General features: G+C 41.7%; 2 protein-coding genes across 2 annotated transcripts in view; both read left to right on the forward strand.

The window, feature by feature from the left end:
• The first annotated feature begins 6 nt into the window (after positions 1-6).
• On the forward strand, positions 7-16,994 carry jakmip1 (janus kinase and microtubule interacting protein 1). The gene is made up of 14 exons (XM_035669642.1): positions 7-419; positions 6,673-6,975; positions 7,872-8,204; positions 8,646-8,807; positions 9,785-9,997; positions 10,560-10,673; positions 10,927-11,073; positions 11,311-11,481; positions 12,225-12,284; positions 13,629-13,757; positions 13,980-14,108; positions 14,709-14,792; positions 15,750-15,812; positions 16,632-16,994. The coding sequence occupies exons 2-14, from the start codon at positions 6,820-6,822 to the stop codon at positions 16,812-16,814; spliced, it is 1,944 nt and encodes a 647-aa protein (XP_035525535.1). The 5' UTR covers positions 7-419; positions 6,673-6,819; the 3' UTR covers positions 16,815-16,994.
• Positions 16,995-22,774: 5,780 nt separating this feature from the next.
• The window catches only part of LOC118333987 (trichohyalin-like), a gene marked incomplete in the record, with an annotated part of 12,326 nt that continues 12,166 nt past the window's right edge, over positions 22,775-22,934 (forward strand). Inside the window, 1 exon segment of the mRNA XM_035669808.1 lies at positions 22,775-22,893. Coding sequence (XP_035525701.1) covers positions 22,775-22,893 — 119 coding nt within the window.

A 22,934-nucleotide genomic window follows, 5' to 3' on the forward strand; every position in this document is an offset into this window, starting at 1 on the left:
ACACACCTTCACGTCTGCACGGGCATCGAGCCGCGTTTTATTGATGTATCTCTTCACTCATGTGGATGAAATGTATGGGAACGGATGACGTCGCGCGTGCACCCCCAGTGTGTGTGTGTGTGTGGGCGCGTGGAGCGAAGTGTCCGCGTGCGAGCTGAATCCAGTCTGCAGCTGGAGGAAGGATAACGTCGGTGGCTGGGAAATACAACTTCAGACACTGCTGGAAAACGTTAGTAATACCCGGGGAGGAGAGTTGTAAGTGGTCGTTTGTTCGCAGTGAGCTGGGAGGTGAGTTAAGACAGCTCCTCCACGCCGAAGCCTCCCCCCGAAAAAAGCCTCCCTTCCTGGATGTGAAGCCAATTAGGCAGCGACGGTTTCAACACCAGGACACCTGTGAGCCCACTGGACCTCCATTTCTGGTAAGTTTGTTCGGTTTATAACGATAGACAACTTGTGTCGAGTCTCGACTGTGCGGTGGCATTATATATCCGACATCCGTGTTTCCATGTCGGTCTCATGTCAGAGCCACAGACCTGGCTGCATCGTTATCAGGCTTTACATGGGAGTTTGGGCTAGCTAACAGTTCCGCCAAGCCTCATATCAACCCAGACAGGGAGGCTGCATCGCGAACCTTTGTGTGTGTGTGTGTGTGTGTGTGTGTGTGTGGGGTCGACTCTGCCAGCTGGCCACAGAGGAAGTATGAAGCGGGATGATAACGTTACTCGACACTTGTGATTCATATTCAACTGCTTTCTTTCGTTTTTTTAATCTTACATTCCCGATGTGTCTTTCCTCGTCCTACCCTGGTTGGAAGGGAGGCCACAACTGGACCACATTAGTCTGCGGTCACACCAGAACAACACGGTGGAAATGCAACATGACAGTGGTTCACACAGAAAGCATTAGTCCGTACAGCCTGAGAGCAGGGACAGCCGACCTCTGTGGGCTGGAGGAGGATGCTGCAGCAGCCCCGTGCATGCATGTCGCCGTGGGGTGTGGTTGGGAAGCCGGACAGGAAGCTGTCAGCAGTGTAAAGTGCTCCCTCCAGCAGCACCCTCTACCCTGTAATCTCCCATTTGACAGCTCATTACATAGCTGGCCACATCGCATTAAGCCATCCCGACCGTGTCGCTGGTCTACCAAAGCAGTCCTCTGCCGTGCATGTACTCTGTCCGTCCGCTGTGTTTACAGGCGGGGACTCTTGTCTGTCATAACAGCTCTGCTGGTGTATAGCAGGCGGCCCCAGAGCAAATGTGCTCCAGTGGACAGCCAACATGTGTTGCACACTCACTTGTGTTTGATCAGCCAGCTCGGGGCATGCTGCACAAACTATGATGCTGTGCTCATTTGTATGTGTTGTATTAGCTGGTGCCGAGGAAGGAATAGCTCTCGTGCAAGTACTGGAACAAAACTGTGGTTGTTATTGTGACAGGAAAGAAAGGCTCGCTGTCTATTTCTGATTATTCCATATTATTTTTTCCCCCTGACCTCAATCTGGTAGTGTACTCGGTGTTCGCTATAATGCTAATGAATGCTGACGTTCACCTGGACTCCTGTTTATGTCACCCCTCTTCCCCCCCCCTCACCCACTGCCTTCAGCCACCTTTCCCCTAACTTAATTCATCCCACTTATTCCTCATTCATAATCCTATCTCTACCTCCGTACCCCTGTCTTCGTCAGCGTAACGCTTTGACTAACATGCTGCCACCTGGATAATCCTTGTGGACTATACCCACATGTGAGTGCCTCTCTGATTGCTTCAGTCCCTTCATTATAACCCTCTCTGGAAGACACACCAGGGTAGTTCCTCCTGTCTTCTGAATAAAAAGAGCGGGACAGATGAGTAAATGTCTGTACTGTGTATTCATGTTTATGTTGTGCAAGCCAGAGGCAACCAGCTAGTGTAGGGAGAGAGAGGAAGAGAGAGCGAGAGAGGCAAGGTTAATCACATTACTGATAGCACTATCATGTCTTTCTGAGTTGGGAGCGGCTATTGCTGCTAGCATACACGAAAGGGCACCCATGCATGCAAAAGCATACAAGCACGTAGATGTACAGTGCATGCACAATCCAAAAACACACAAAGCGTCCCGCAACCAAATAGTGACATTACTATAGATCTGAACCCTGAACAGTAAAAGTAGCAATACCATAACTGAGTAGATGGAGTGTGTGTGTGTGTGAGTGTGTGTGTGTGACAGAGACACAGAGCAAAAGAGACTTTGTGTTTTCCTGTTTGGGTTGACTAGTCATTGGGGTCAGTAACTTGTAGTTTTTAGGTCATATGCTTCACTAGTGTTGCACTTTGCTGGGTTACTCAGCCGTTCAGCGGGGTCTTTACAGTGTCTTTGGACTATCACTAGACTGCTGAGTGTGCGTGTCTGCTGTGGAGGGATGTCTGGAGTGTGGCCAGACTTGTTCTGACAGTCTACACTCTGCCGATGCAGATATGGCTACAGTGAGAATGTATGTGTGTGTGGTGTCCACGTATAAGCACAGAGAAGCAAGGAGTCTTTGTTTGCGCTCCCATTTGCAGCTCTTTTATGGATTTACTGGGCCTGCATGTCTCACTGAAGTCTCGTTAATGTTTGACACTTTGCGAGTGTGTGTGGTCTGTCTAGCTCTGAGGAGGTCCATCTGTAAGTATGTGACAAGCTTGTGACCATTGCAAAGAAGTCTGTTTACATTTTGTACTTCACTTACAACCTGTAATGGCTCCTCTGCCAAAGTACAAAGCTATTATTATATATTTCTATATCACAGAAGTTTGATCACAAACAAGCCATGAAAACAATAAATGTGAAGCTTTTCTGAAACTATTTTTTGTAGCTCGTTTGGGACTATTGTAGTCCAAAGTCCATATCACAATTTGCATGTTAATCATGATTGTGCCGTCCCTCAGCAACACACTCATTTTATCAACTGCATATCTCTCTGCAGGCTTTGTTTTACAGATGTCCACCAAGGACCGGTTCATTGCACTAATGCTAATACTTATTCCACTTATGTTTTGAATTTTGAGGTGTGATAAATCAAGTAAGCACATAAAGGAAGTGAGTGGAGAGCAGAGGAAGAAGCAACTAGAGCTGAAACCATTAGTGGAAATATCGGGTAGGCAATCTAAGAAAAATTATTCAGCAACTATTTTGAGAATTGATTGATGGTTTAAGTGAGATGCCAAACAATTTGATGGTCTCAGGTTCTTCCTGTCTTAACTAATAGAAAGTCTTTGAGACAGTATGATGGGAATTTGTCACTATTGTCTGATGTTTTACAGAGCAAACAAGTGATTGATTAGACAGATTGCGATATGATTCATGATTAGTGGGAATGACTACTTTTGCATCATAACCTCATTGTATGGCTGTAAACTCTCAGAAAGACACAGAAAGGTATAAAGGTTTTAGGAACACTGCCACCACATGTACCTGAAATAGTAATCACAAACTTAATGGTTGTACTGCCAACGAGTAGGTGGACGGCTTTTTGTTTCAAATGATCAAACCAGCAAGTTACTTTAGGCACCTTATCACAGTCCATACAGCACAATTCACTATTCACTAAAAACAATATGACACTTTGTTCAGCCCTTTCTGAAAGGATCAAGATTTCAACAGCCAATGGTAGCTAGGTACCAACCTAAAGCCTCGATTATGCTATGCTTCTGCTAATGTTCTTATGTTGTACTGATGCTGACATAGCTTGTTGCCCACTTTTTTTGAGTTTATTTCTCAAGCAGCAGTACGCTTAATTGTGAAACTCCTCAGCAGTTGCAGAATTTCTTCATCACTTTTTTCTTGCAGTCAACATTATGTGATTTTAGCTCCGTTGTTTAATCCAATTGTGTCCGTACTACATTTACTGCATTTAAATAGACCTTGAATGTGCATTTTTGTTGTCTCTGTATTGATTTGATTTGAGTAACAGTGATTAAAAGAAATAATGTAATTACAAATATAGGATTATATCAACTATATGTGGGTGATAGAAACTTTTTGTTTAAACATCTAGGCCTTGTAGTGCAATATGTGTTGGGCATATACTGGGTATATAAGACGATGAGGTCAGGTAAGGTCAATGACTTGTGCAGGGTTTTGTTTGCATTAAAGGTGCTTGTTAGCTTCTCGGTGTCCCTGTAAAATGTTCCAGTTTCCCCTATAAAATTTCAGTTCTGGCTGCCAGCTTGGGAACACGTGGCTCCAGGAGGCATTGTGGGGAACTGTGTGCAGTTAAAGGCATATATATCATTAAACAAGAGGTTATCATCTACTAGACTAGTGACACTAGCTAGATAGACCCAAAATGTGTGAAGCCAAAATATGTATAAAAATGATTGACAAGCATCAAACCACTTAAGTTACCACTCTGTGTGTTACATCCAGATGTTCGTCGGAATAGCATCAACTCCTCCTTCCCCTATGAAGAACAACCAGTGAAACCGTCCCACATGGCTCTCAGCTATTTCAGCTGGTCTCTGATAATGGCACAGGCATGCATAAACATGTTTAAAACAGTGACACGGTGAAAAGAGTACAGGAGACTTTTTTTTTCTTGTAAATTGTGTGCTAAAAATTCCAGTACACATGGCTGTAGTCCAGTCTATTGGCCTCCTGTAGATACATCTATGCTGGTTACTAATGTGAATGGGTGCAGAGGCCTTTTGGTGCCTGTGTGAATATGTGTCCGCTGTATCTGTCGCTAGTTGTTCTGTTTAAGACTGTGTGCTTGTGTCAGTGCTCTCTGTGTGTGAATGATCGCTCTCTCCCCCTCTCTTTTCCTCTCTCTGTGAATGAGAGTGAGATCACTGACTGCTCGGCAACATCACCATGCCAGCAAGTGGGGGTGGAGGGATGAGCGAGGTTAGAGAATGTAACGGGGGGGATGAAGGCTGGTAGAGCTGGTTTTCCACTTTGCTCCTGCTCTTTCCTCTTCTGTGCCTCCGTCTCATAGGCTTAATCCTCCTCCATCCTTTCTCTCGTTCTTTCTCTCTCCCATTCCCACTGGTTCCCAACGTTTGGCTGTGCGTGCTGTGTAGAAATCCATGTGGAAGGAAGCGTTCTTGCCCTCCAGCATCGATGCATTTCTGTCTCTCAGTCAACCTCGTCTCAGAGATTGGACCAGATAACAAATGTGCAGCCTCTGTACGATGCAGTTTTCTGTTTATGCAAAATGTCTCTGTGTGTGTGTGTGTTTCAAATCCACTGTGAGACTCCTCCTTCCCATCATCATTTGCTATGAGAGGAATAGACTTTTTGAGAGCAAGGGTTGCCTTGGTAACTATTGCTGCCATCTGTGTATGTTGTATGAATGTTTGGTTGTGTGCATGTAGAAAAAGATGGAGGCCCGTGGTCTTAATGCTTCAGCTCCCTCATCGTTGCATTATTTATTTAATAGTTAGCAGAAAGACTGTAAGGTTACTGGGTTACAATTCATTCCCCGGAACAGATTAGAGGAGTCCACTTTCATCTCAGTGAAGGTGTGTTATTGTAGCAACGCATCCACAGAAAGATATGCCAAAAATACACCTGCTAACACAACGGTAGCCTGCCTCAGTGGGAAGAAAGGAGGAGTAGAGAGTAAACAATTCATTCATTTAAATCCTTTTGTGTCAGCCTTTGTTTGAGTCGTTCAGTTGGATGTCACCAGTAATTCCAGTTTAGCTGATGCACAATGATATCCTTACTGGTTTTATATTAACACTGAAACTACTACGAATAATCGAGTAGTTCATAGACAGAAAATGAATAAAGTCATGTAATGAGCCAAAGAATTCTCAGACTGATTATTTCCTGCTATTCTCTGTTTTATATTATGGCTCTTTAAACAGAAAAATAATGCTTTCCAGTATGTGCAGTGTGTTTAGAAAGACAAAGGGGGGAAAGGTCTTGCCATTGTTATTTCACTGATGGATAAAGCGGACGGATCAGATGGCAGCTGTTATCTTCATTCACCTGGTCCAAAGAGTCAAGACTTAATCAATCAGATATCTATTTGAAACCGTAATTTATTCCATGATGAGAAGGTGTGAAAAAAAAAAGAAAGCAATAGAAAGGATAGACAGATGAACACTGAATGAAGCAGAAGATTTCTAGTTCAAATTTTCCAAGGAGACTGCATTAGTACAAGCTGCCAGTGTTCACAGAATTTGTGATAAAGTGATAAAGGAGTTCTGATGTGTGATGATGAGTTCATTCTGCCGGGGTTAAGTGTCCTACAGTGATGCTAGGACTGCTCTTTATTCTTTACAGTCTGTGTGCAGGCCCAGAACAGATGACAGGATCTCTGGACAAAGAACTCATCAAAGTAAAGGATGAATTTATTAGTCTGCTGAAAGAGAGAAGTGTTGCAGGAGATGTGAGATTCCAGGGACCATAAGTGTGGTGGTCAGACCCGTTTTCATGCACTGTGGAGCTTTTAAGTACAGCCCAGGGACTGGAATAGGATGGTGATAAATGACCCAGGTGTATATGTTAGAGAGGCGAGGGCAACGGAGGAGAGTGTAAATGTTAGTCCTAAAAATAGTCTGCTTTCTCCAGGCCGTAGTGCGTCATGTGGCTTGGGCCCAGAGTATTGTGTAAAGTAGTGTGGTGTAACCCAGTTTTTAACACTGACTCACACTTTTCCATCTCCTCTTTTTCCTCTCTGTTTGTCTGTCTGTCTCTTTCAAATAGAAACCCTCGGCGACCTCCAGCAATGATGTAGACTTGACATCCACACGATGATGATGCTCGCAGGGAGGAGGAGCAGCGACTGACTCTCTCCTCCTTTTCGCCACACCTGGCGCTCTGTGTCCGTCCTGATTGGGTGGCCGGAGTGCTATGTCATCAACCACACCTTCTGCGGCCCTACCCTTTAAGAAGGGAAGGAAGCCGGAGAAATCAGAGGTGATGGCTGACTCGGTGCAGGCCACCAACGAGGAGCTGAGGAGCAAACTCATGGACATCCAGATTGAGCTGCAGCAGGAGCGGGGCAAGGTGAGGGGGGAGGAGGAAGACGAAGAAGAGTCTTTACCGTCACACTGAAGGCCGAGGAAGAAGAGGGTGCACAATTTTAAAGTCACAAAATGTAGTGCTTTACATGCACACTTGAAAAAAGTGATACTTCTACTGATTAAAGCTGTAATAATGGTGATTGCACTCAGTTGCACAAATGTGTACACCACTTGCCAATCAGCATTGTATTTATTCAGTGAGGCCTGCCCTTCTAAAGTCTTGGAAAACCTGTCCGGGTGGTTTGGCTCTCCTTGTATCTTCTGATTGACACAGACCACCCCTCTGTGCCGTTCTCTGCATCTGTCATGGCTGTCCCTAGAGAATACAGTCACAGTACTGGGATTCAGTTTTTTCTGGGGCAAGCCATGCTTAAAACATATGCCTTTGCCATTTGCAAAAAAAAACAAAAACATCTGCAAGATGCCAAGTGGAGCAGTGGGTGTAAGAATGTCAACAGCAGCGCATAAAGTATAATATTGACACAGTAAGGGTGGGACGAATATACGGATGCATCAGATGGAATTCACCTTTTCTTTTTAAAATATCATGATGAAATTCATTTAAGAAGACAAAGATATAGTGAAGTACAGGCAAGGAAAAATTGTTTTTGGTTCAACATTTTTTTTAAGCCAGTAGAGAAACCATAACTGTAGATTTAAGTGTCTACTGTTCTCTGTTGGGCAATAAAGCACCGCTCGATAGCTGTTCATCCGTTTTGTTTTAGACTGCCAACTCTTAGGCACGAACTTGCAAATAAAGTCATCCCTGTGCTGCACACAGTCTGGGGCAAATGGATAAATACACTGGCGGCCTGTGATATGTATGATCATGACTGGTTGATTGGATTCTTATGCAACAACAATGTGTCGCTCTCCCAGGCATGTAAGCTCCGTGAGCGGCTCCAGGAGCAGCGGCAGGCTCGGGAGCTTGAGCAGCACAAACACGCTGTAGCGATCACCGACCTGCGTGCCAAACTTCACGAAGAAAAGTTACGCGAGACAGCGGCCGTCCGTGAGGGCCTGGCGCGGCAGCATGAAGTTGAGCTGGCCCGGGCCATCAAGATCCGGGACGCTGAGGTGCAGAGGCTCCAGGGGCTTGTAAACGCGCTGAGGGATGGAGCTGCTGACAAGCTAAAAAATGCTCTTCTTGGAGAGGCTCGGGAGGAGGCCAGGAGAGCTTTTGATGGGGAGAGGCTAAAGCTACAGCAGGAGGTAGGTTGTAGCTTGTATATAGGTGACAGTAATGCAATATTAATTATGTCTCTATTATAGATTGTGGAAAAATATGGACATGTTAACTGTAAAATAAAGACAAACTGTTTTTTTTGGGGAAAGTTGGCATTTTGAAACCAGCGTGTGTGTGTGTGTGTGTGTGTGTGTTTGTGTGTGTGTGTTTGTGTATGCTGGGTCTTGATGTGGGTCTGTGTAAACCTTTTGTAAATTTGCTGCTGAAAAACAGGAAGCAGGGTGGAAAAGCCTGTTGCCAAGCTATTGTTCCATTGTAGCCTTTCCAGACAAACAGGGCATCTATCATTACAAATGTCTAATGGGATAGGACATGTGTTTAGAAATGAGTGTCACTCTCTTTGTTGCTTTTGGTTTTGTGTGTGTTAATATGAACGCGTGTGTGTGTGTGTGTGGGGGTTCTTTTAGATCCAGGAGCAGAAGACAGCCAGGAAGCAGGCTGAGGAAGCACTTGGGAATGCTCTGCAGGCTGATAAAGCCAAAGCAGCAGATCTCCGCACAGCTTACCAACAGCACCAGGATGAGGTGCACCGCATCAAACGGGACTGTGAGAGAGACATCCGCAGACTGGTGAGACCACATGCTGCTGGGAAGACATGGCCACTAGCTTAGTCTTTAGATAAAAGGCTAATACATTGTGTGATAGCTTGACAAAACCCAGCAGCTGTTATTTGTATAGCCCTTGTCTGTCCCAACCACATTTGAATATCACTCACACACCGACATCTGTTTTCCTGCTTCTGAAGTTCAGTTCCAGCTTAGGGTTTATCTCACTGACATGTGAAGGTTACAGGCTAATTGTTGCACTGTCCGACTTGGCCTGTCTCACAATGTAGTGCTTATCTGCAGGAATAAAATCTGTTTACCTGCTGCAGTCACTCATTAACCACATTACAATGAGCAGGGCTACAATAACAGGCATCATTCTTAATAAAGGAATGTTTGAGCAAGGAGACTTTATGATAGTTGGGATCAGAGTGGTAAAAGATTAAAAGTATGGCTGATTGGTGGAGAGCCGGCAGTTCAGGAAATACCAGTGTTAAAGAACAAAATACGGAGGGAAGTAGAAGTGGGAACATTTGTCAGAAGACATTGCATTAATGCAGAGCCAGAACAAAGCTTCATAAATTACTTACAGTGAAGCACATTTTTTTACAAGCTAAAACACTGTCACATCCTTTTTCTTGTTTCTGTTGTCGGCCAGCGGAGCATACAGATTGTTAGACTGAAGGTGTAGACAGTGTGAGGACTAAAGGTTGCATCACTCAAAGCCTAAAACAAAAGAACAATGTGTTTCATAAAACGTAAACCACATACTTACACATGGTGGTAAATCAAATAAAGCTCAATTTCTGAGTTTTATAAAAGCTTTTGGTATATTTTCCACAACATAATCTCAGAAATATCTGCACTACATATTATAATTTATTATGAACATTTTCAGTAATATTAATGTGGGCTTTAAGTAGGATTTAATGGAAAACTGTGTCTGACTCACTCACTCTTTCCACCACCCACCACCATATTCCTATCCATCCCTCTTCTAGATGGATGAGTTGAAGGCGAAGGACCGGGTGGTGTGTGCCCTGGAGAGGGAGCTGGGGCTGCAGGCCGGCTACACCCAGAAGCTTCAGCTTCAGAAGGAAGCCCTGGATGAGCAGCTGGGCCATGTACGAGAGGCAGAGAGACACAACCACGGCAGCCCCAAGAGAGAAGTGGTGCCTGGGCTGGGGGACAACCAAGACCTGCTCAACAACCAGGTAGACACACACAGACACAAAACCACATGTACATGGGCCTGAATGCATGAATGTAATAACACATATTTTTCTGGTATTTACTATCTTTTAAATTTGATAATGTTTGCACAAGGAATTCAGAACATTAGGTGGAGGTCCTTACTATGATTTGAAGTTTGAGAAAGCTTTTTGTTTCTCTGCATTAGCTGGAGGTACCCTGGATTTAAGAGAGAAAATCAAATTTAATTAAATCTCTGATTGAAACAGTTGAAACTTTAGACTTTAAGTGCATTATTTTTTTCTGAGTGACAAACATCTATGATATTGTAGGCGTACAACAATATTGTGTATCTGTGCATTAAATCACAGCTGCACATACAGCTCATTCATTCATGAGAAGAATGTTGATATACTGTGTATACTTCACATACCGCTTCACACTTTCACTGTGAAATGGCCTCTCATCCTTCATCACACCACCTCCTCTTTCCCATTCTCCTCCATTACCTGCCTGCCTGCCTGCATGTGCTCCCTTTTTTAGATTTTGTCTTCCTCGTCCTCTCCTCTCCCCTTTGTGCCACAGGAGGTCGAGGAGCGTGACTTGAGGAGGTTCCAGCTGAAGATTGCGGAGCTCCATTCGGTCATCAGGAAACTGGAGGACAGAAATGCACTGCTGGCCGATGAGAGAAATGAACTAGTGAGGAACACACATGCAGAAGTACATACATGTTGTGATTATCGGCATGCAAATACACACTCAGATATTTTTAGACTTATGATAAATACACACATAAAAAACATACATGCCCATGAGTGTATTAAAACATGTTATTTTCTAAGCCCTCCAGGCTTGATATTTCCTCTCCTCTTAAAACTGGAAAGTCTGTATCACTAGAAGGCAAGACTTAAGGTTACAGTGTTTCCGCTCCCTATTTCCTTCCTCTGTCCAGTTGAAGCGGGTGCGAGAGGCAGAGAGCCAGATGAAGCCCCTGTTTGAAAAGAACAAGCGGCTGTCCAAGAAGAATGATGACCTCCTGCAAACGCTGCAGCGCATGGAGGAGAAACTGAAGAACCTGAGCCGAGAGAACGCTGAGATGGTGAGATACACCCAGCGTATGTTTGACCTCAACTCTGTGGTTTCCCTCTTAAATATTAAAAAGTTCAAATACTAGAAGAAATCTGTAGAGGAAGAGGGATTGTGTTTCTGTACTTTGAGTGTCACTAAGAATTTCATCAAAAAGGAAGCGGAACCTCTACTGGCCATTTAAGGAAAACCTTGAAATAATTCTCCATACAACCATAATTTGGCCTCTCTCTCTGTCTCCCACCTTCAGAAGGAAAAAGCCTCCTCCTCTCGGCCCCCCTCACAGCAACAATCCATTCAGCCACCGCTGAGGCGGCCAAGCTCCCTGACAGACCTGAGCCACGCCCACGAGGAACAGGAAGTGGAGTTCCTCAAGCTGCAGGTTTCTGAGCAACGTGGCATCATTGATGAGCTCACGCAGGTCAGGGTTATACTCAAACCACCAGGGTCAGATGTTATATCTGGTCTTATTTGATTTTAATGCTTACATTTCGAAAATTAGTAACATTTTCTTTTCTTATGTGATATGTGATTTTGTTTTAAAATTATGACATATTTTGGTTTTGGTTTTTAGGTATTTACCTCACTGGATAGGTACAGACCTTATTTTACCCACTTTCTCAATTCATTTAGCAGAAAATGTATTATATCTTATAATATTGATATTTATCAATATTGTTATATGAAATTACATATGCATTATTAACAGGATTTCATCCATATCACCTACCCCTAAATGGGGGCAACACATTGTGAAAGCACTACCTTTTACTTCCTGCTCCTGTCTGCCTTTTGGATCCCTCTAGATTAGAGGATCACATTATATTTTTTAGAAGGGGCAGTGGATGGTGGAATGTATTATTGGTTTAGGGATGCACGTATGGATTTTTTTCAGCTGGGACAATGTAGTGAGTAAAAATGGATGATTTAATATTCCATAGCTTTGACCTAACCAAATCTAACTGACATCACTATTGTTAACTCTAGAGAGACAAAGAATAGTTCTGACTCTTCAAATGTTACATCAAAAAACTTCACAAACATACTTTGGCTTTCATAGAACGTAAAGCCTATGAAATGTGAAGCCTGTGCAGCTCACTGAGTCATGTCCAAATCTCCAGGCACAAAGTTTGAGATGCTGATCTCCTGTGTGTTTATCTTTAGGAACGTGACCGATTGGTGATGAGCAAAAAGACCAGGAGGAAACCTCTCAAACTGTCTAAAGTAAGTGCCCATGAGTGAAAACTCTGTTAGTCAGAAGTGTGTAACTAAGCAACTACTCTATCTGTGGTTGACTGATCCTTAAGCAATGTTTGCAATTGAGTGTGTGTGTCTCTGTGTATGTTTGTGTTTAATTGGGCTCAAGAGAGAATAATGACAGTATCCCTCACAGCTGGGAGCTTCATGCTGAGAATGTGCAACTCCTGCGTGAACCATTCACCCAGCAAGTGGAAATAATTTTTTCCCTTGTTTTATTTTATTTTATGTATTTAGTGTTCTTGCAGGAACATGAACCATTTTTTCTCAAAACACACAAGTCAAGTCTGTGTTTGCTTATCTTTGCTTCCTTGTGTGTAAATAAAGAGAGGAAAAGGGATATCTAATTGGATGAGGTGGCTGTGTCACAAAAAAATAATTGCTTCGATACGTGTGTGTGTTTGGGCTAATACATCAGGGGACATTTGAGAGTCTATGATGTTGCTAGGAGGAGGAGTTTTTAAATGCTTGTCAGATATTTTCTCCCACCTCTCCTGCTGGAACCAGTTTGTCACCTTAGTGAGGTGGATGAAAGTTGGGGACAGCAGCTTGGCTCTTGGACTTGCACCTGGAAATTTTCCTCTCTTTTTGGGGAATTTTGAGCTCGGAGACAAAAAAAAACAGAGGCTGGCCCTTCGTTTTTCTTGTAGGAGGTTTCATTGTAACCAGAAGCTTTTGTCTGACTGCTTTTCCAGTTTGTGTGGGAGTGCAACGGAAAGCAATTGTACTTTGTGGACATTACTGGAGGCCCGCAGAGCGCTATATAGATCAGCTAGTATAGTCCAAAATATGATAGATGTATTTTGGGGAGATTCTTTATAGTTTAGTGTTTTTATTCTAGAAGCAACATGACAGAGTATCTCCTCCTTATCCTCTACTTCTCTGCCTTCATTTGCCTCTGTGCCCTAGTCTGCCTCTACTTCTCTGGTTGCCAGGAGATGACTTATAAACATGATGGTAAGGACTCTGTGGAGTTGGGAAAAGTTAATAGCAAGAAAGAAGTAAACTAACGTTCAGCAACCCGATCTGGTTTACAGATTTATTTTACCGGAGATAAAACAGAATGGCAGTACCTGCTTTTGATGTTTTAGACAAAATGTTGTTGAATTAAGTTTTACTGTGCAGTTGTTAGAATTAGAAACAGACGTGTGATGGATTTAGGGTCTTTAATTAATTAAAATTCTTTAATCTGAAATCAGATGCGATATAATCTGGATTAATGTTGGATTTGTTGGCTTTATAGATTAGGTTTAGGATAATTTTTTATTAACAATGTGGATATTGTCTTTTCTCCTCTCTTTCTCTGCGCAGAGGCATGTTGTGGAGACATATTTTGGATTTGATGAGGAGTCGATAGACTCTGAGACCTCTTCACTGACCTCCTTTAACACTGACCTCACTGACCGCACGCCTGCAACTCCAGAGGAGGATTTGGAAGACGTAAGAAAATCCTTTATCTACATTGAGAAAGAAATAATTTAAACTACAAACTACATTTTGTAGTTCTAACAACTGAAAGATGTGCTGCAGAAATATTGAGATAACTGACAGGACAGAATAAGAAATGGGCTTAAAGATAAGTTACAAATAAGGTGTGTTTGACCCTGTCCCACTTGAGTATATCTTTTAATAACTTTTAATTTCTGCTTTTCTTAAATAAAGAGTGTTTCCCGTGAAGAATCAGAGCTTCGTTTTCGTCAGTTGACCAGAGAGTACCAGGCTCTCCAGCGGGCCTACGCCCTTCTTCAAGAGCAGACAGGGGGCTCTCTGGATGCTGAGAGGGAAGCCAGGGTTTGTATAATCAATTCAAATAACCTTTACCCTTTTTTCTTTACAACTTTGCAAAAAGGAAGTGAATATGCTTGCAGTTCTGCAGTAATACCATGTACAGTTAGGGTTAAAATAATAACAATTCGGTTGATGCCGGTACCAAGGTTATTTTTTGTTATTCTTTATTCACCCCTTTGTGCCAGGGAAACAAAAGAAATCTGCAAAGATAAGCATCTCTGCCATGTTGTTGCTCAGTCTATTTCTCTTACTATCCAAGATGTGAGACGTAGAGCACCTGCTCACTGTCTGTGCTGCTGCATGGAGCACGCTGGTGTTTGAGTGCAATTTGTGCCAGTGCTAGCAAACGCATGTGATTATTTTTGTAAATTCAAAATTGGAAATTGCCAACAAAACTTTTATCAAGCACAAAATTGATACAACAGATCAGATAAACATCGGCCACTGAAAGTGATGGATGCCCGCTTATTTGCAGATTACAGTCAGTCGTCAACGAGTATCGCCCGATATATCACTGCATCCCTTAAATTTCCAGAATCTGTTCTACTGTTGTCTAGCCAGTTTGGCACCCTGGTCCCTGATGGCTGATCTCCTCTCCCACAGACACGTGAGCAGCTGCAGATGGAGCTCAGCAGCTGCCAAGCCAAGATCGTCGACCTGGAGAAGGCCCTGGCCGAGAGGGGGCAGGTAACAAAGACAAGAGATGGTGACAGGAGCTCACTGGTCCTGCTCTCACTGGCCCTCCTGCATGTCTGTCTGGCTGCTCTGCTCCTGGGCTGGCGCTATGCCGACCAGGTCTGCCGCAGAATCCTGTGATGTCACTTCCTGCATGTGTGATGTCACAGTTCTGTGCCTGCATGCTCTGCCTCACCTTCTATCCTTCCTGTTGTTGGTTCTGTTCTTATTGGGCCTTTTCGGGGCGGTTGCGCCTGGAGAAAAGGCTCAGCTATGAATAGATTGATATATACGAGATCTTAATACAGTAATGTCACACCTTTTCTGAATATGATTTCAGTTGATTCATTGATTTTAGTTTAGTCAATATGTACATCATAAAACATTGTGGTCTGAGAACTAAGCCAGACCTATGCCAGTGTTGAAGAAAAGCCTTGGCTATTTTGTCAAAACTAAGTAGATTAAAAGAAATGCCGACATTAAAAACCTTAATTATTACCTAACTAAAACCATGAGGAACACTGAAATTATTATTATGAATTCATATCACTACAATCAGTTTCTTCATTTGTTGTAAAGTTTTTCCTTTGTCACTGCATATTGCCTGTTCCACTGTGGCTTGATCCAGCTCTGTTGTTTTAATTTGCTGCTCGGCTGTTTTCCACCTAAGATTGCCTTCTGTTCCTCTTGTTACTGTGAACTCCTGATGATTGTGAATGCAGCTCCTTTGCCTGTTATCTCAGGAGTGGTCTTCATTTCTCTTGATCAATAAACTACTACTGTCACTCTGTTCCAGTCTGTTTGTGTCTGTGGTACACCTGCATGTGTCGTCTGGAAATATAGTAGATGGTTTTGAGGTGGCTGATTGTGTTTCGGAAAACTTTTTTCATTGCACCCTCTCCTCTGGGATCCTTTCCTGTTCCTGGCAGTGTAATTTCTTGCTGATGTTCTGTTTGATTGTTATGGCAGGATTCAAAGTGGGTGGAGGAGAAGCAGTACTTGCTCAGGACCAACCAAGAACTTCATGAGAAGGTATATTGCATTAGACTATACTTACTTAGACATTTTCTGCTAAATCTTTTATTCTGCTGCAAAAAAAATGTTTTGTATTTAACAAAAAAACACAAAGAACATCAAATACAGTCTAGTCTTAAAAACTACTAATATTTTTATTTAATGAATATAAAATCTCATCAAGGCAAAGTAAGTTTATTAGTTCAGCACATTTCATAAAAAAGGCAATTCACTACTCTTCAGATTAAAAAGGGAAAATGATTTAACAAATTAAAATGCAAGTCTTTTAAAAAACATTGAAAAGGAAACGGAAACTGAAAATGTAAGTGCAAGGGCAGTACGCATGAGTGCTTACAGTTCAGTCAGAAGCATTATAAAACAGATGTTTTTATCTGGATTCAAAAGTAGTAAGGTGAAACAGGTTTTATATTTTCTGTAAGCTTGTTCCATCTCTGTAGAGCATAGTGATCAAAGTAAAAAGAAATATGAATTCAAGCAAGCATTCAGTGCCAGCTTTTGGTATTTGACAATTTTTCTTTTAACTGCGCTACACTTGATAAGTCTTGAAATTCAACCCGAGTGCCAACCCTCTGGTAATCTATGAACTTCTTCTATGATACGAGGCTAGCAAAGCACAACTAATAATATGAGTTGGCCATAATTTGTAGATAAAAGTTTAATTAAATTTGAACAGATTCAATGCTGTTATGAGATGGTTCATTTGTGATAATTCTTGCTATCTGAAATACCTTATTAAAACTACAAGACATTCATTATTTGGGGTACTCATAATGCACTGTTAAACCTGACCAACCATTTTTGTATGTGTGTCTGTAGATGTGTGCATTGCAGCAGGCGGAGTCGCGGCTGCAGGCCGAGGTTCAGGACGCTCGGGATCAGAATGAGCTGCTGGAATTCAGGGTGCTGGAACTGGAAGTAAGAGACTGCACCAACGTCAAACTGTCACCAGGAGGCGACAACAACAATCTCAGTTCCAGACGCAAGACCTACATACAGTGACTCACCAGACAGACAGATAGACAGGCATACATACACATGTTCATTTATACACACACTTGAGTCCTCCTCTGTATGCCTCTGTGTCTGCATGGCAGCTGTGTGCATAACCCCTCCTCTTAACTGGAATATTTTTTTAATGAAAGAATGTTGTGTTAAGATGAATATAATTTTTAATTAAATAAAAATGTATTTATGTTCAACATTTAATCCCACCTTGTTCATTTTGTCTCTCATTTCTGCATGCATGTCCTACATTTTGTTTACATTTGCCATTAGATGTCCATGGATAATTATGGAAAGATTAGCAGTATAATGTATTTGGGGGATTTAAGTATTAAATATGGTATGTATTTTTTCTTTAAAATAAAAGTTAGAAATATAGATATACCAAAAGAAGTATGGTTATTGACCTAGATGTTTAAAGTCATAAAACATTTGAAATATATAATTCATCACCCATCACATCTATTTATCTGGCAGTTGTATCTCAATGTTGATCTAGTACCATCTGTTTCAGATCACATTCTCAGTTTTGAGTTTCAGCATGTGTTTTCAAATTCCCTATTGGTTTGTTTTTGCGTGGTTTGGTTTGGTTTTCCATTTAAATCTATGGGTTCCCACCTCCCTCATTTTGGCAGATCCTGATCATGTTTTCATGTAAGTAAATCCCTCATTCACTCCCTTTTCACTTTCATTTACATTTACATTCTGTGTTTCACAGTGCACCACTACCAATGTTATGATAAACTCTTACATGACTTGTAGAAATGAGATGTGTTTGGGTGTGTGAGTATTAACATGGTGTGTACTTTCTGTAGGAGAGGGAACGCAAATCGCCTGCCCTCAATCTGCACATGTCTGCGTTCCCTGAGAACAGCAGCAGTGCCCTGCAGATCTACTGCCACCAGGAGGGAGTCAAGGTGATAACACACATCCTTAATATACATATCCATAACCAGACTATTTTCCTGCATGCAGTCAATGTGATGTCTGATGGTTGTCATGTCTGTGCAGGATGTAATTATTCCTGAGCTGATGAAGAAACTGGATATCCTGGGGGATAATGGGGTGAGTTAAAACACACTGTTATGATAAAATAACATTGGTTATTCTTGTAATTTCTGATAACTCTGTTGTTTTTTCTGTAGAATCTCAGAAATGAGGAGCAGGTAGCGGTGATCCAAGCAGGGACGGTGATCTCACTGTGTGAAAAGGTAGGTGAAAGGCCTCTCTGACATGTTGTGTTTTTACTGACACACAGTGGACGCTTGTTGCCATAACACTTTATTTATTCCAAACAGAGCCTCTACATTTGAGTTATTTTTGTTAAGTTGAATATGGATGCAAATAATAATAGTTTTTTTCAGCCTCTGAGAAAGCATTAATGCCTTGCCTTTTGTCCTAATCCTCCCTGTACAGTGGTTGAAGCAGATCGATAGCACAGAGGTTGCCCTCACACAGAAGATGATTGACCTGGAAAATGACAAGGTGAAAAATCAATTTATCATTAGAAAACAACATTTTCAAATGTTTTGACAGATCAGATCCAAATACACTTGACTTTTCACTGTTATATGCACAAAACAAGCTATTTATCTGTTTATTTTTTTGCTATTCTAATCACAAAAAGTCCACCCCAGATGTCAAATGTACCACTTATAGTTTTCCTGACTCTACAGAATATTCTGTACTTTACCATTCAGTTGTGATACCATGTCTTGTGTTATATATTATTAAATCTTGTTGCAGGAGCTGTTCAGTAAACAGAAGGGATTCCTTGAGGAAGAGTTGGACTACAGGAAGCAGGCCTTGGACCAGGCCTACATGGTACGGAGCCTGGAGCAGTATGACCTGTCTCTTTATACAAAAGTTGTCCAAAGCCTCTCGAATAGACAAAACACACTCATTTATATTAATTACACCATTAACTAAGGTTGTGTATAAAGCATTATGGTTCATGATAAAGTGATTCAGGAATGCAAGGGTGCAACCTCATCATTCCAGCATGACACATAAACATTTGGAACCCCATTAAACATCACGAACATGCTCCATGAAGGTAAAATTTGTCACATTGTGTTGGGATACTGCATCTTTTACCACTGAAGTCTAAATTCTGTGAACAATCTGAGCCACTGAATTGGCTGGGGGTATTTGGCTTTTTGTTTATTGGCCCAATGTTCTTTATCTTCTGAGGATGCCAATCGCTGATTCACTCCCTCTTAAATTGTAGAAAATATGAAGATATAATGCCTTTATGAATAGCCTGTGTAACTTGGTTCAAGTGGACAGAACTAGTGAAGTTGAGAAGAATTAATAAGATTTTAATGTTAGATTTTGTTAGCATGAATGATCTTAATCCCCTCCCACTGACTTAAATAGGCTATAGTTAACACTTAAGTCACTTTCCATATAATCCTAACCATTTGATTTGGTCACTTTTGGTGTTGGTTTGTGTTTATGGTCCCACTTTATATTGTGTTGGTGACAGCTTGGTTATTACATGGTAACCTTGCCAGAACAGTCAGGCAACTGTGGAATTATTCTGTAGTATGTAGTTTATTCTGAGAATAAAAACACGGTTTGTGTTGTTAATATAATGACGTTACCATGTAAAGGTCAAGCCTAAATAACCCCCAATATATAGTGGAACAGTGTTCCCCATATCTGCCATGGTCACAGTAGTGTGTGTATGTATGTGTGTTTGTGTGTGTGTGTGTGTGTGTGTTTGCGTGCATATGTGTATCCGTTTGTGTGCGTGCCTCCATGTGTGTGTTTGTGCATGCCTGCGTGTGTTTCTGCATGTGCATGTGCACGTCCGTGTGTGTGTCTGTGTGTTTGTGTACCTGTATGTGTGTATGTGTGTGTATGTGGCTGGCTGTGCAGAGGATCGAGGAGCTGGAGGCCACGCTGTATAGCGCTCTGCAGCAGGAGCAGCCGTCATGCCAGGCGGTGGCCGAGTCGCTGACAGACAGGCAGAGGGAGGAGCTGAGGCTAGCCGTGGACAAGCTGCGGCGTCAGATTCTCCGGCAGAGCCGGCAGTTTGACAGTCAGATCTTACATGAGCGAATGGAGCTTCTACAGCAGGCCCAGCAGGTAAGGCTTAAAACAAATGTAGTCAGGTTACTGAATCCTGCCCTCCCTCAACCTGAGCCCTGGTCTCTGTCTGATACGTCTGACCCCACCAGACCTCTGGTGCTAAGAAAAAGATGCAGTATCCCTGTGTGTGCAACCTGTAACTCTAACTGTAAGTGCATATGTAGAAGTGAAAGAGTAATAGATGAGACAAAATGACTTGGCTGTGTGTGTGTGAGAGTGTGTATGTCATTGTGATCTGAATACCCCCCACTCCTTCAGTATCCCTCCACTCCGCAGCCCTCACAGTAGATTTACACCCATGGCTTGTTCAGTATATGTTCATTGAGTACATCAACAACCACGGCACCCTTAACTTCATTTGTACTCCAACTTACTAGCATGGTTTTCCTAATCTCTAACAATAGAACACTTAAAACACATTTTTAATCAACTACTCATGAAATATACTAACTAATTAAATGCATTTACGCAGTTTAGTTTTTGTAGTCTCACTTAAAAGTCCAATATTTTTTTCCCCTATAGTTGGGCTTTAGTTTACACACTTTCTCAGTCCCATGGCTGACTCAATGGTCTAGTAACTGAGACTCAGTAGTAATATTTACCTTAATTAATGATTAAGCTGTGTTTGTTTAAAGGATTTAAAGTTAGCTCCACTGAAAATAATTTGAAACAGATTATATTAAATAAAAACACCCATCTTTAATTTTAGAATTCCATGTCTGTCCAAGTGTATTTGCCAATAAATTTGAATCATCCTTTTTAAAACTATGAATATACTTTAAGATACTGCAGCTAGATTTTTTTTTCTTTGCAAACAAGAACACTAATACATTATTCCAGAGTCAATGTATAAATTGCTCAGATTTAAAGTTTTAAAGATGGACTAACTTTCACTGTTCACTGTTAAATCAGCTCTTTAGTTGCCATGGCAGCTTATTCTTACCCAACACAGCTACCATGGAGACAGAGGGCATGGGAAGCAGGCAGGGTATTTGGAGTATATAGAAATAGTTGAGTGACAGTCTTAATAACTGTTTAACAACTGTTTTCAAATGTAGATGATTGCATAAGATCTGGCCAAATGGTCTTAGTTTTATATTTGAACATATTTTACCAGCTAACCACATCTGTCTTTGCCTTGCAGAGAATTAGAGAGCTGGAGGACAGGATTGACTTGCAAAAGAGACAAATAAAGGAAATAGAGGAAAAGGTACATTCAAGTCTTCATTTGTTTCTTTCTAATAAAGCTTTCTGTTATGGCTGGTAGAGGATGTGCATACTGCAAAGATTAACAAGAGATAATGTGGGGGGCGGTTACATCTACTATACTCATGCTCTGTGTTATTTTATTAATTTCTTGACGCTCTTTTTCTTCTCTCCCTTTTCTCACCCGTTTATTAAACCCCTTGTGTTCCTTTAGTTTTTGTTCCTCTTTTTGTTTTTCTCTTTAGCATTTATTCTTTGGCCTTAATGAAAGTGACCGTGGACCCACATCAGGTAGCACATTTATCCACCGTGTCATTTTAGTTCTTAACACACTTACAGTAACAACAAACAAGAAAAGAATTTAAAAATGTTTCCTTTTTCTCAGGTTTTAAGGTGCTGTGGAGGCAAGTGAGGACGAAACAAACCTAATTGTTTTTTTATGCATTTATAGACAGCTCACAAAAACCATATGGCCTTTTTGATAAATGTGCACTTTTGCAGAAGACCCTTACCTGGAATGCAAACATATTCAAAAATGTAATAAATAATCAGATATACGTGAGATTAAAGTGAGATTTATTTAAATAACATTTACTATATTGGTTCTTGGACCTGGAACATGAAACTTTAACTCCTCTGTGAGAAGCAAACACTTGGATTTACTGAGAGAAAACTCTGAATCAGAGGATTTATTAACGGGAGAAGAGCCTCAGCTGAAGGAATGCCCAGTCGGACAATGAGAGAGGAGAAGAGGAGTGAAAGTACAGTGCTGAGTGAGGGGGTGAACAAGCTGAGTGCCAACTGGATATGGAGGATTCTGGCAAAGTCTAACGTCTGTGGCGTTTCCAAGGAAACAGGGCAACTAAGTTCACAGAACAGAAGCTCAACTTACTGAAAGCTCGTCGATGTATTGAGAAGATGAAACTACAGTCAATGGAGTGCAAAAACCAGGTTATTATTTAAGTTTACCTTTGAGAATTTACTCTTTTGTACATTTATTAATACAACAGCTAATTTAAGTTCACGTGAGTGTTAAGAAATAATACTTCTCAAGATCAGTTATATAAGATAAGTGATGTATTCTTACCTGTATTTAGTTATGCATCAACCAAACATGCTTGCTAGCTTACTTATTAAGCTGACCTCAAAGGAAAGGGCCAATTGTTTAATGTTTGTTTAACAACATGAGAAATTTATTACATCAACCAAAAAAAGGTTTTAGTACATATGCATGCACATGAGAATTGCTTTAAGACTGACTTGGGAAAAAAAAGGTGAACCTCTCCTTTTAAGTTTTCGGGATTTAATGATTTGTGAAATGTGGTGGGAGGTGCAGGAGAGCGGACAGGATGATTAAGAGGCGGAGTAACCTGAGAGACATTTGTGCCCAACAACTTGCTACCAAGCTGTTGACATGGTGAATAATAGATGACTGTATCTTGTGCGCATGTTACTTTTTCTGTGTCTGTGTTTATTTTTGCCATGTCTATGTGTTTATGATGTAGGTAAGAACAGTTTCCCCTTTTTTTTCCCCCAAACTGAGTCGGACACCGTCAGTTCCCGTGCCAGGTAGAACTCTAGTGGGCTCAGGCTAACCAATGAAGGATCACATGACTTCATCAGATCCGACAGGTACCGGAAGCAGTTCTGTTACCATGGTAACAGACTCAATGGGGACTCTAGACCTGGACCTGCGGGTCCTGTGTAACAGAGTGAAGGTCCTGGAGCAGAATGAGGTTTCAGCCGTCCAGTCTGACAGCTACCTGAGGAACAGGTGAGAGACTGGGGAGAGGGGATCCAGTGACAACCACACAC

Source organism: Morone saxatilis, unplaced genomic scaffold (genome assembly GCF_004916995.1).
Source record: "Morone saxatilis isolate NCDOM2014 unplaced genomic scaffold, NCSU_SB_2.0 Contig22, whole genome shotgun sequence".
Lineage (NCBI taxonomy): Eukaryota > Metazoa > Chordata > Actinopteri > Moronidae > Morone > Morone saxatilis.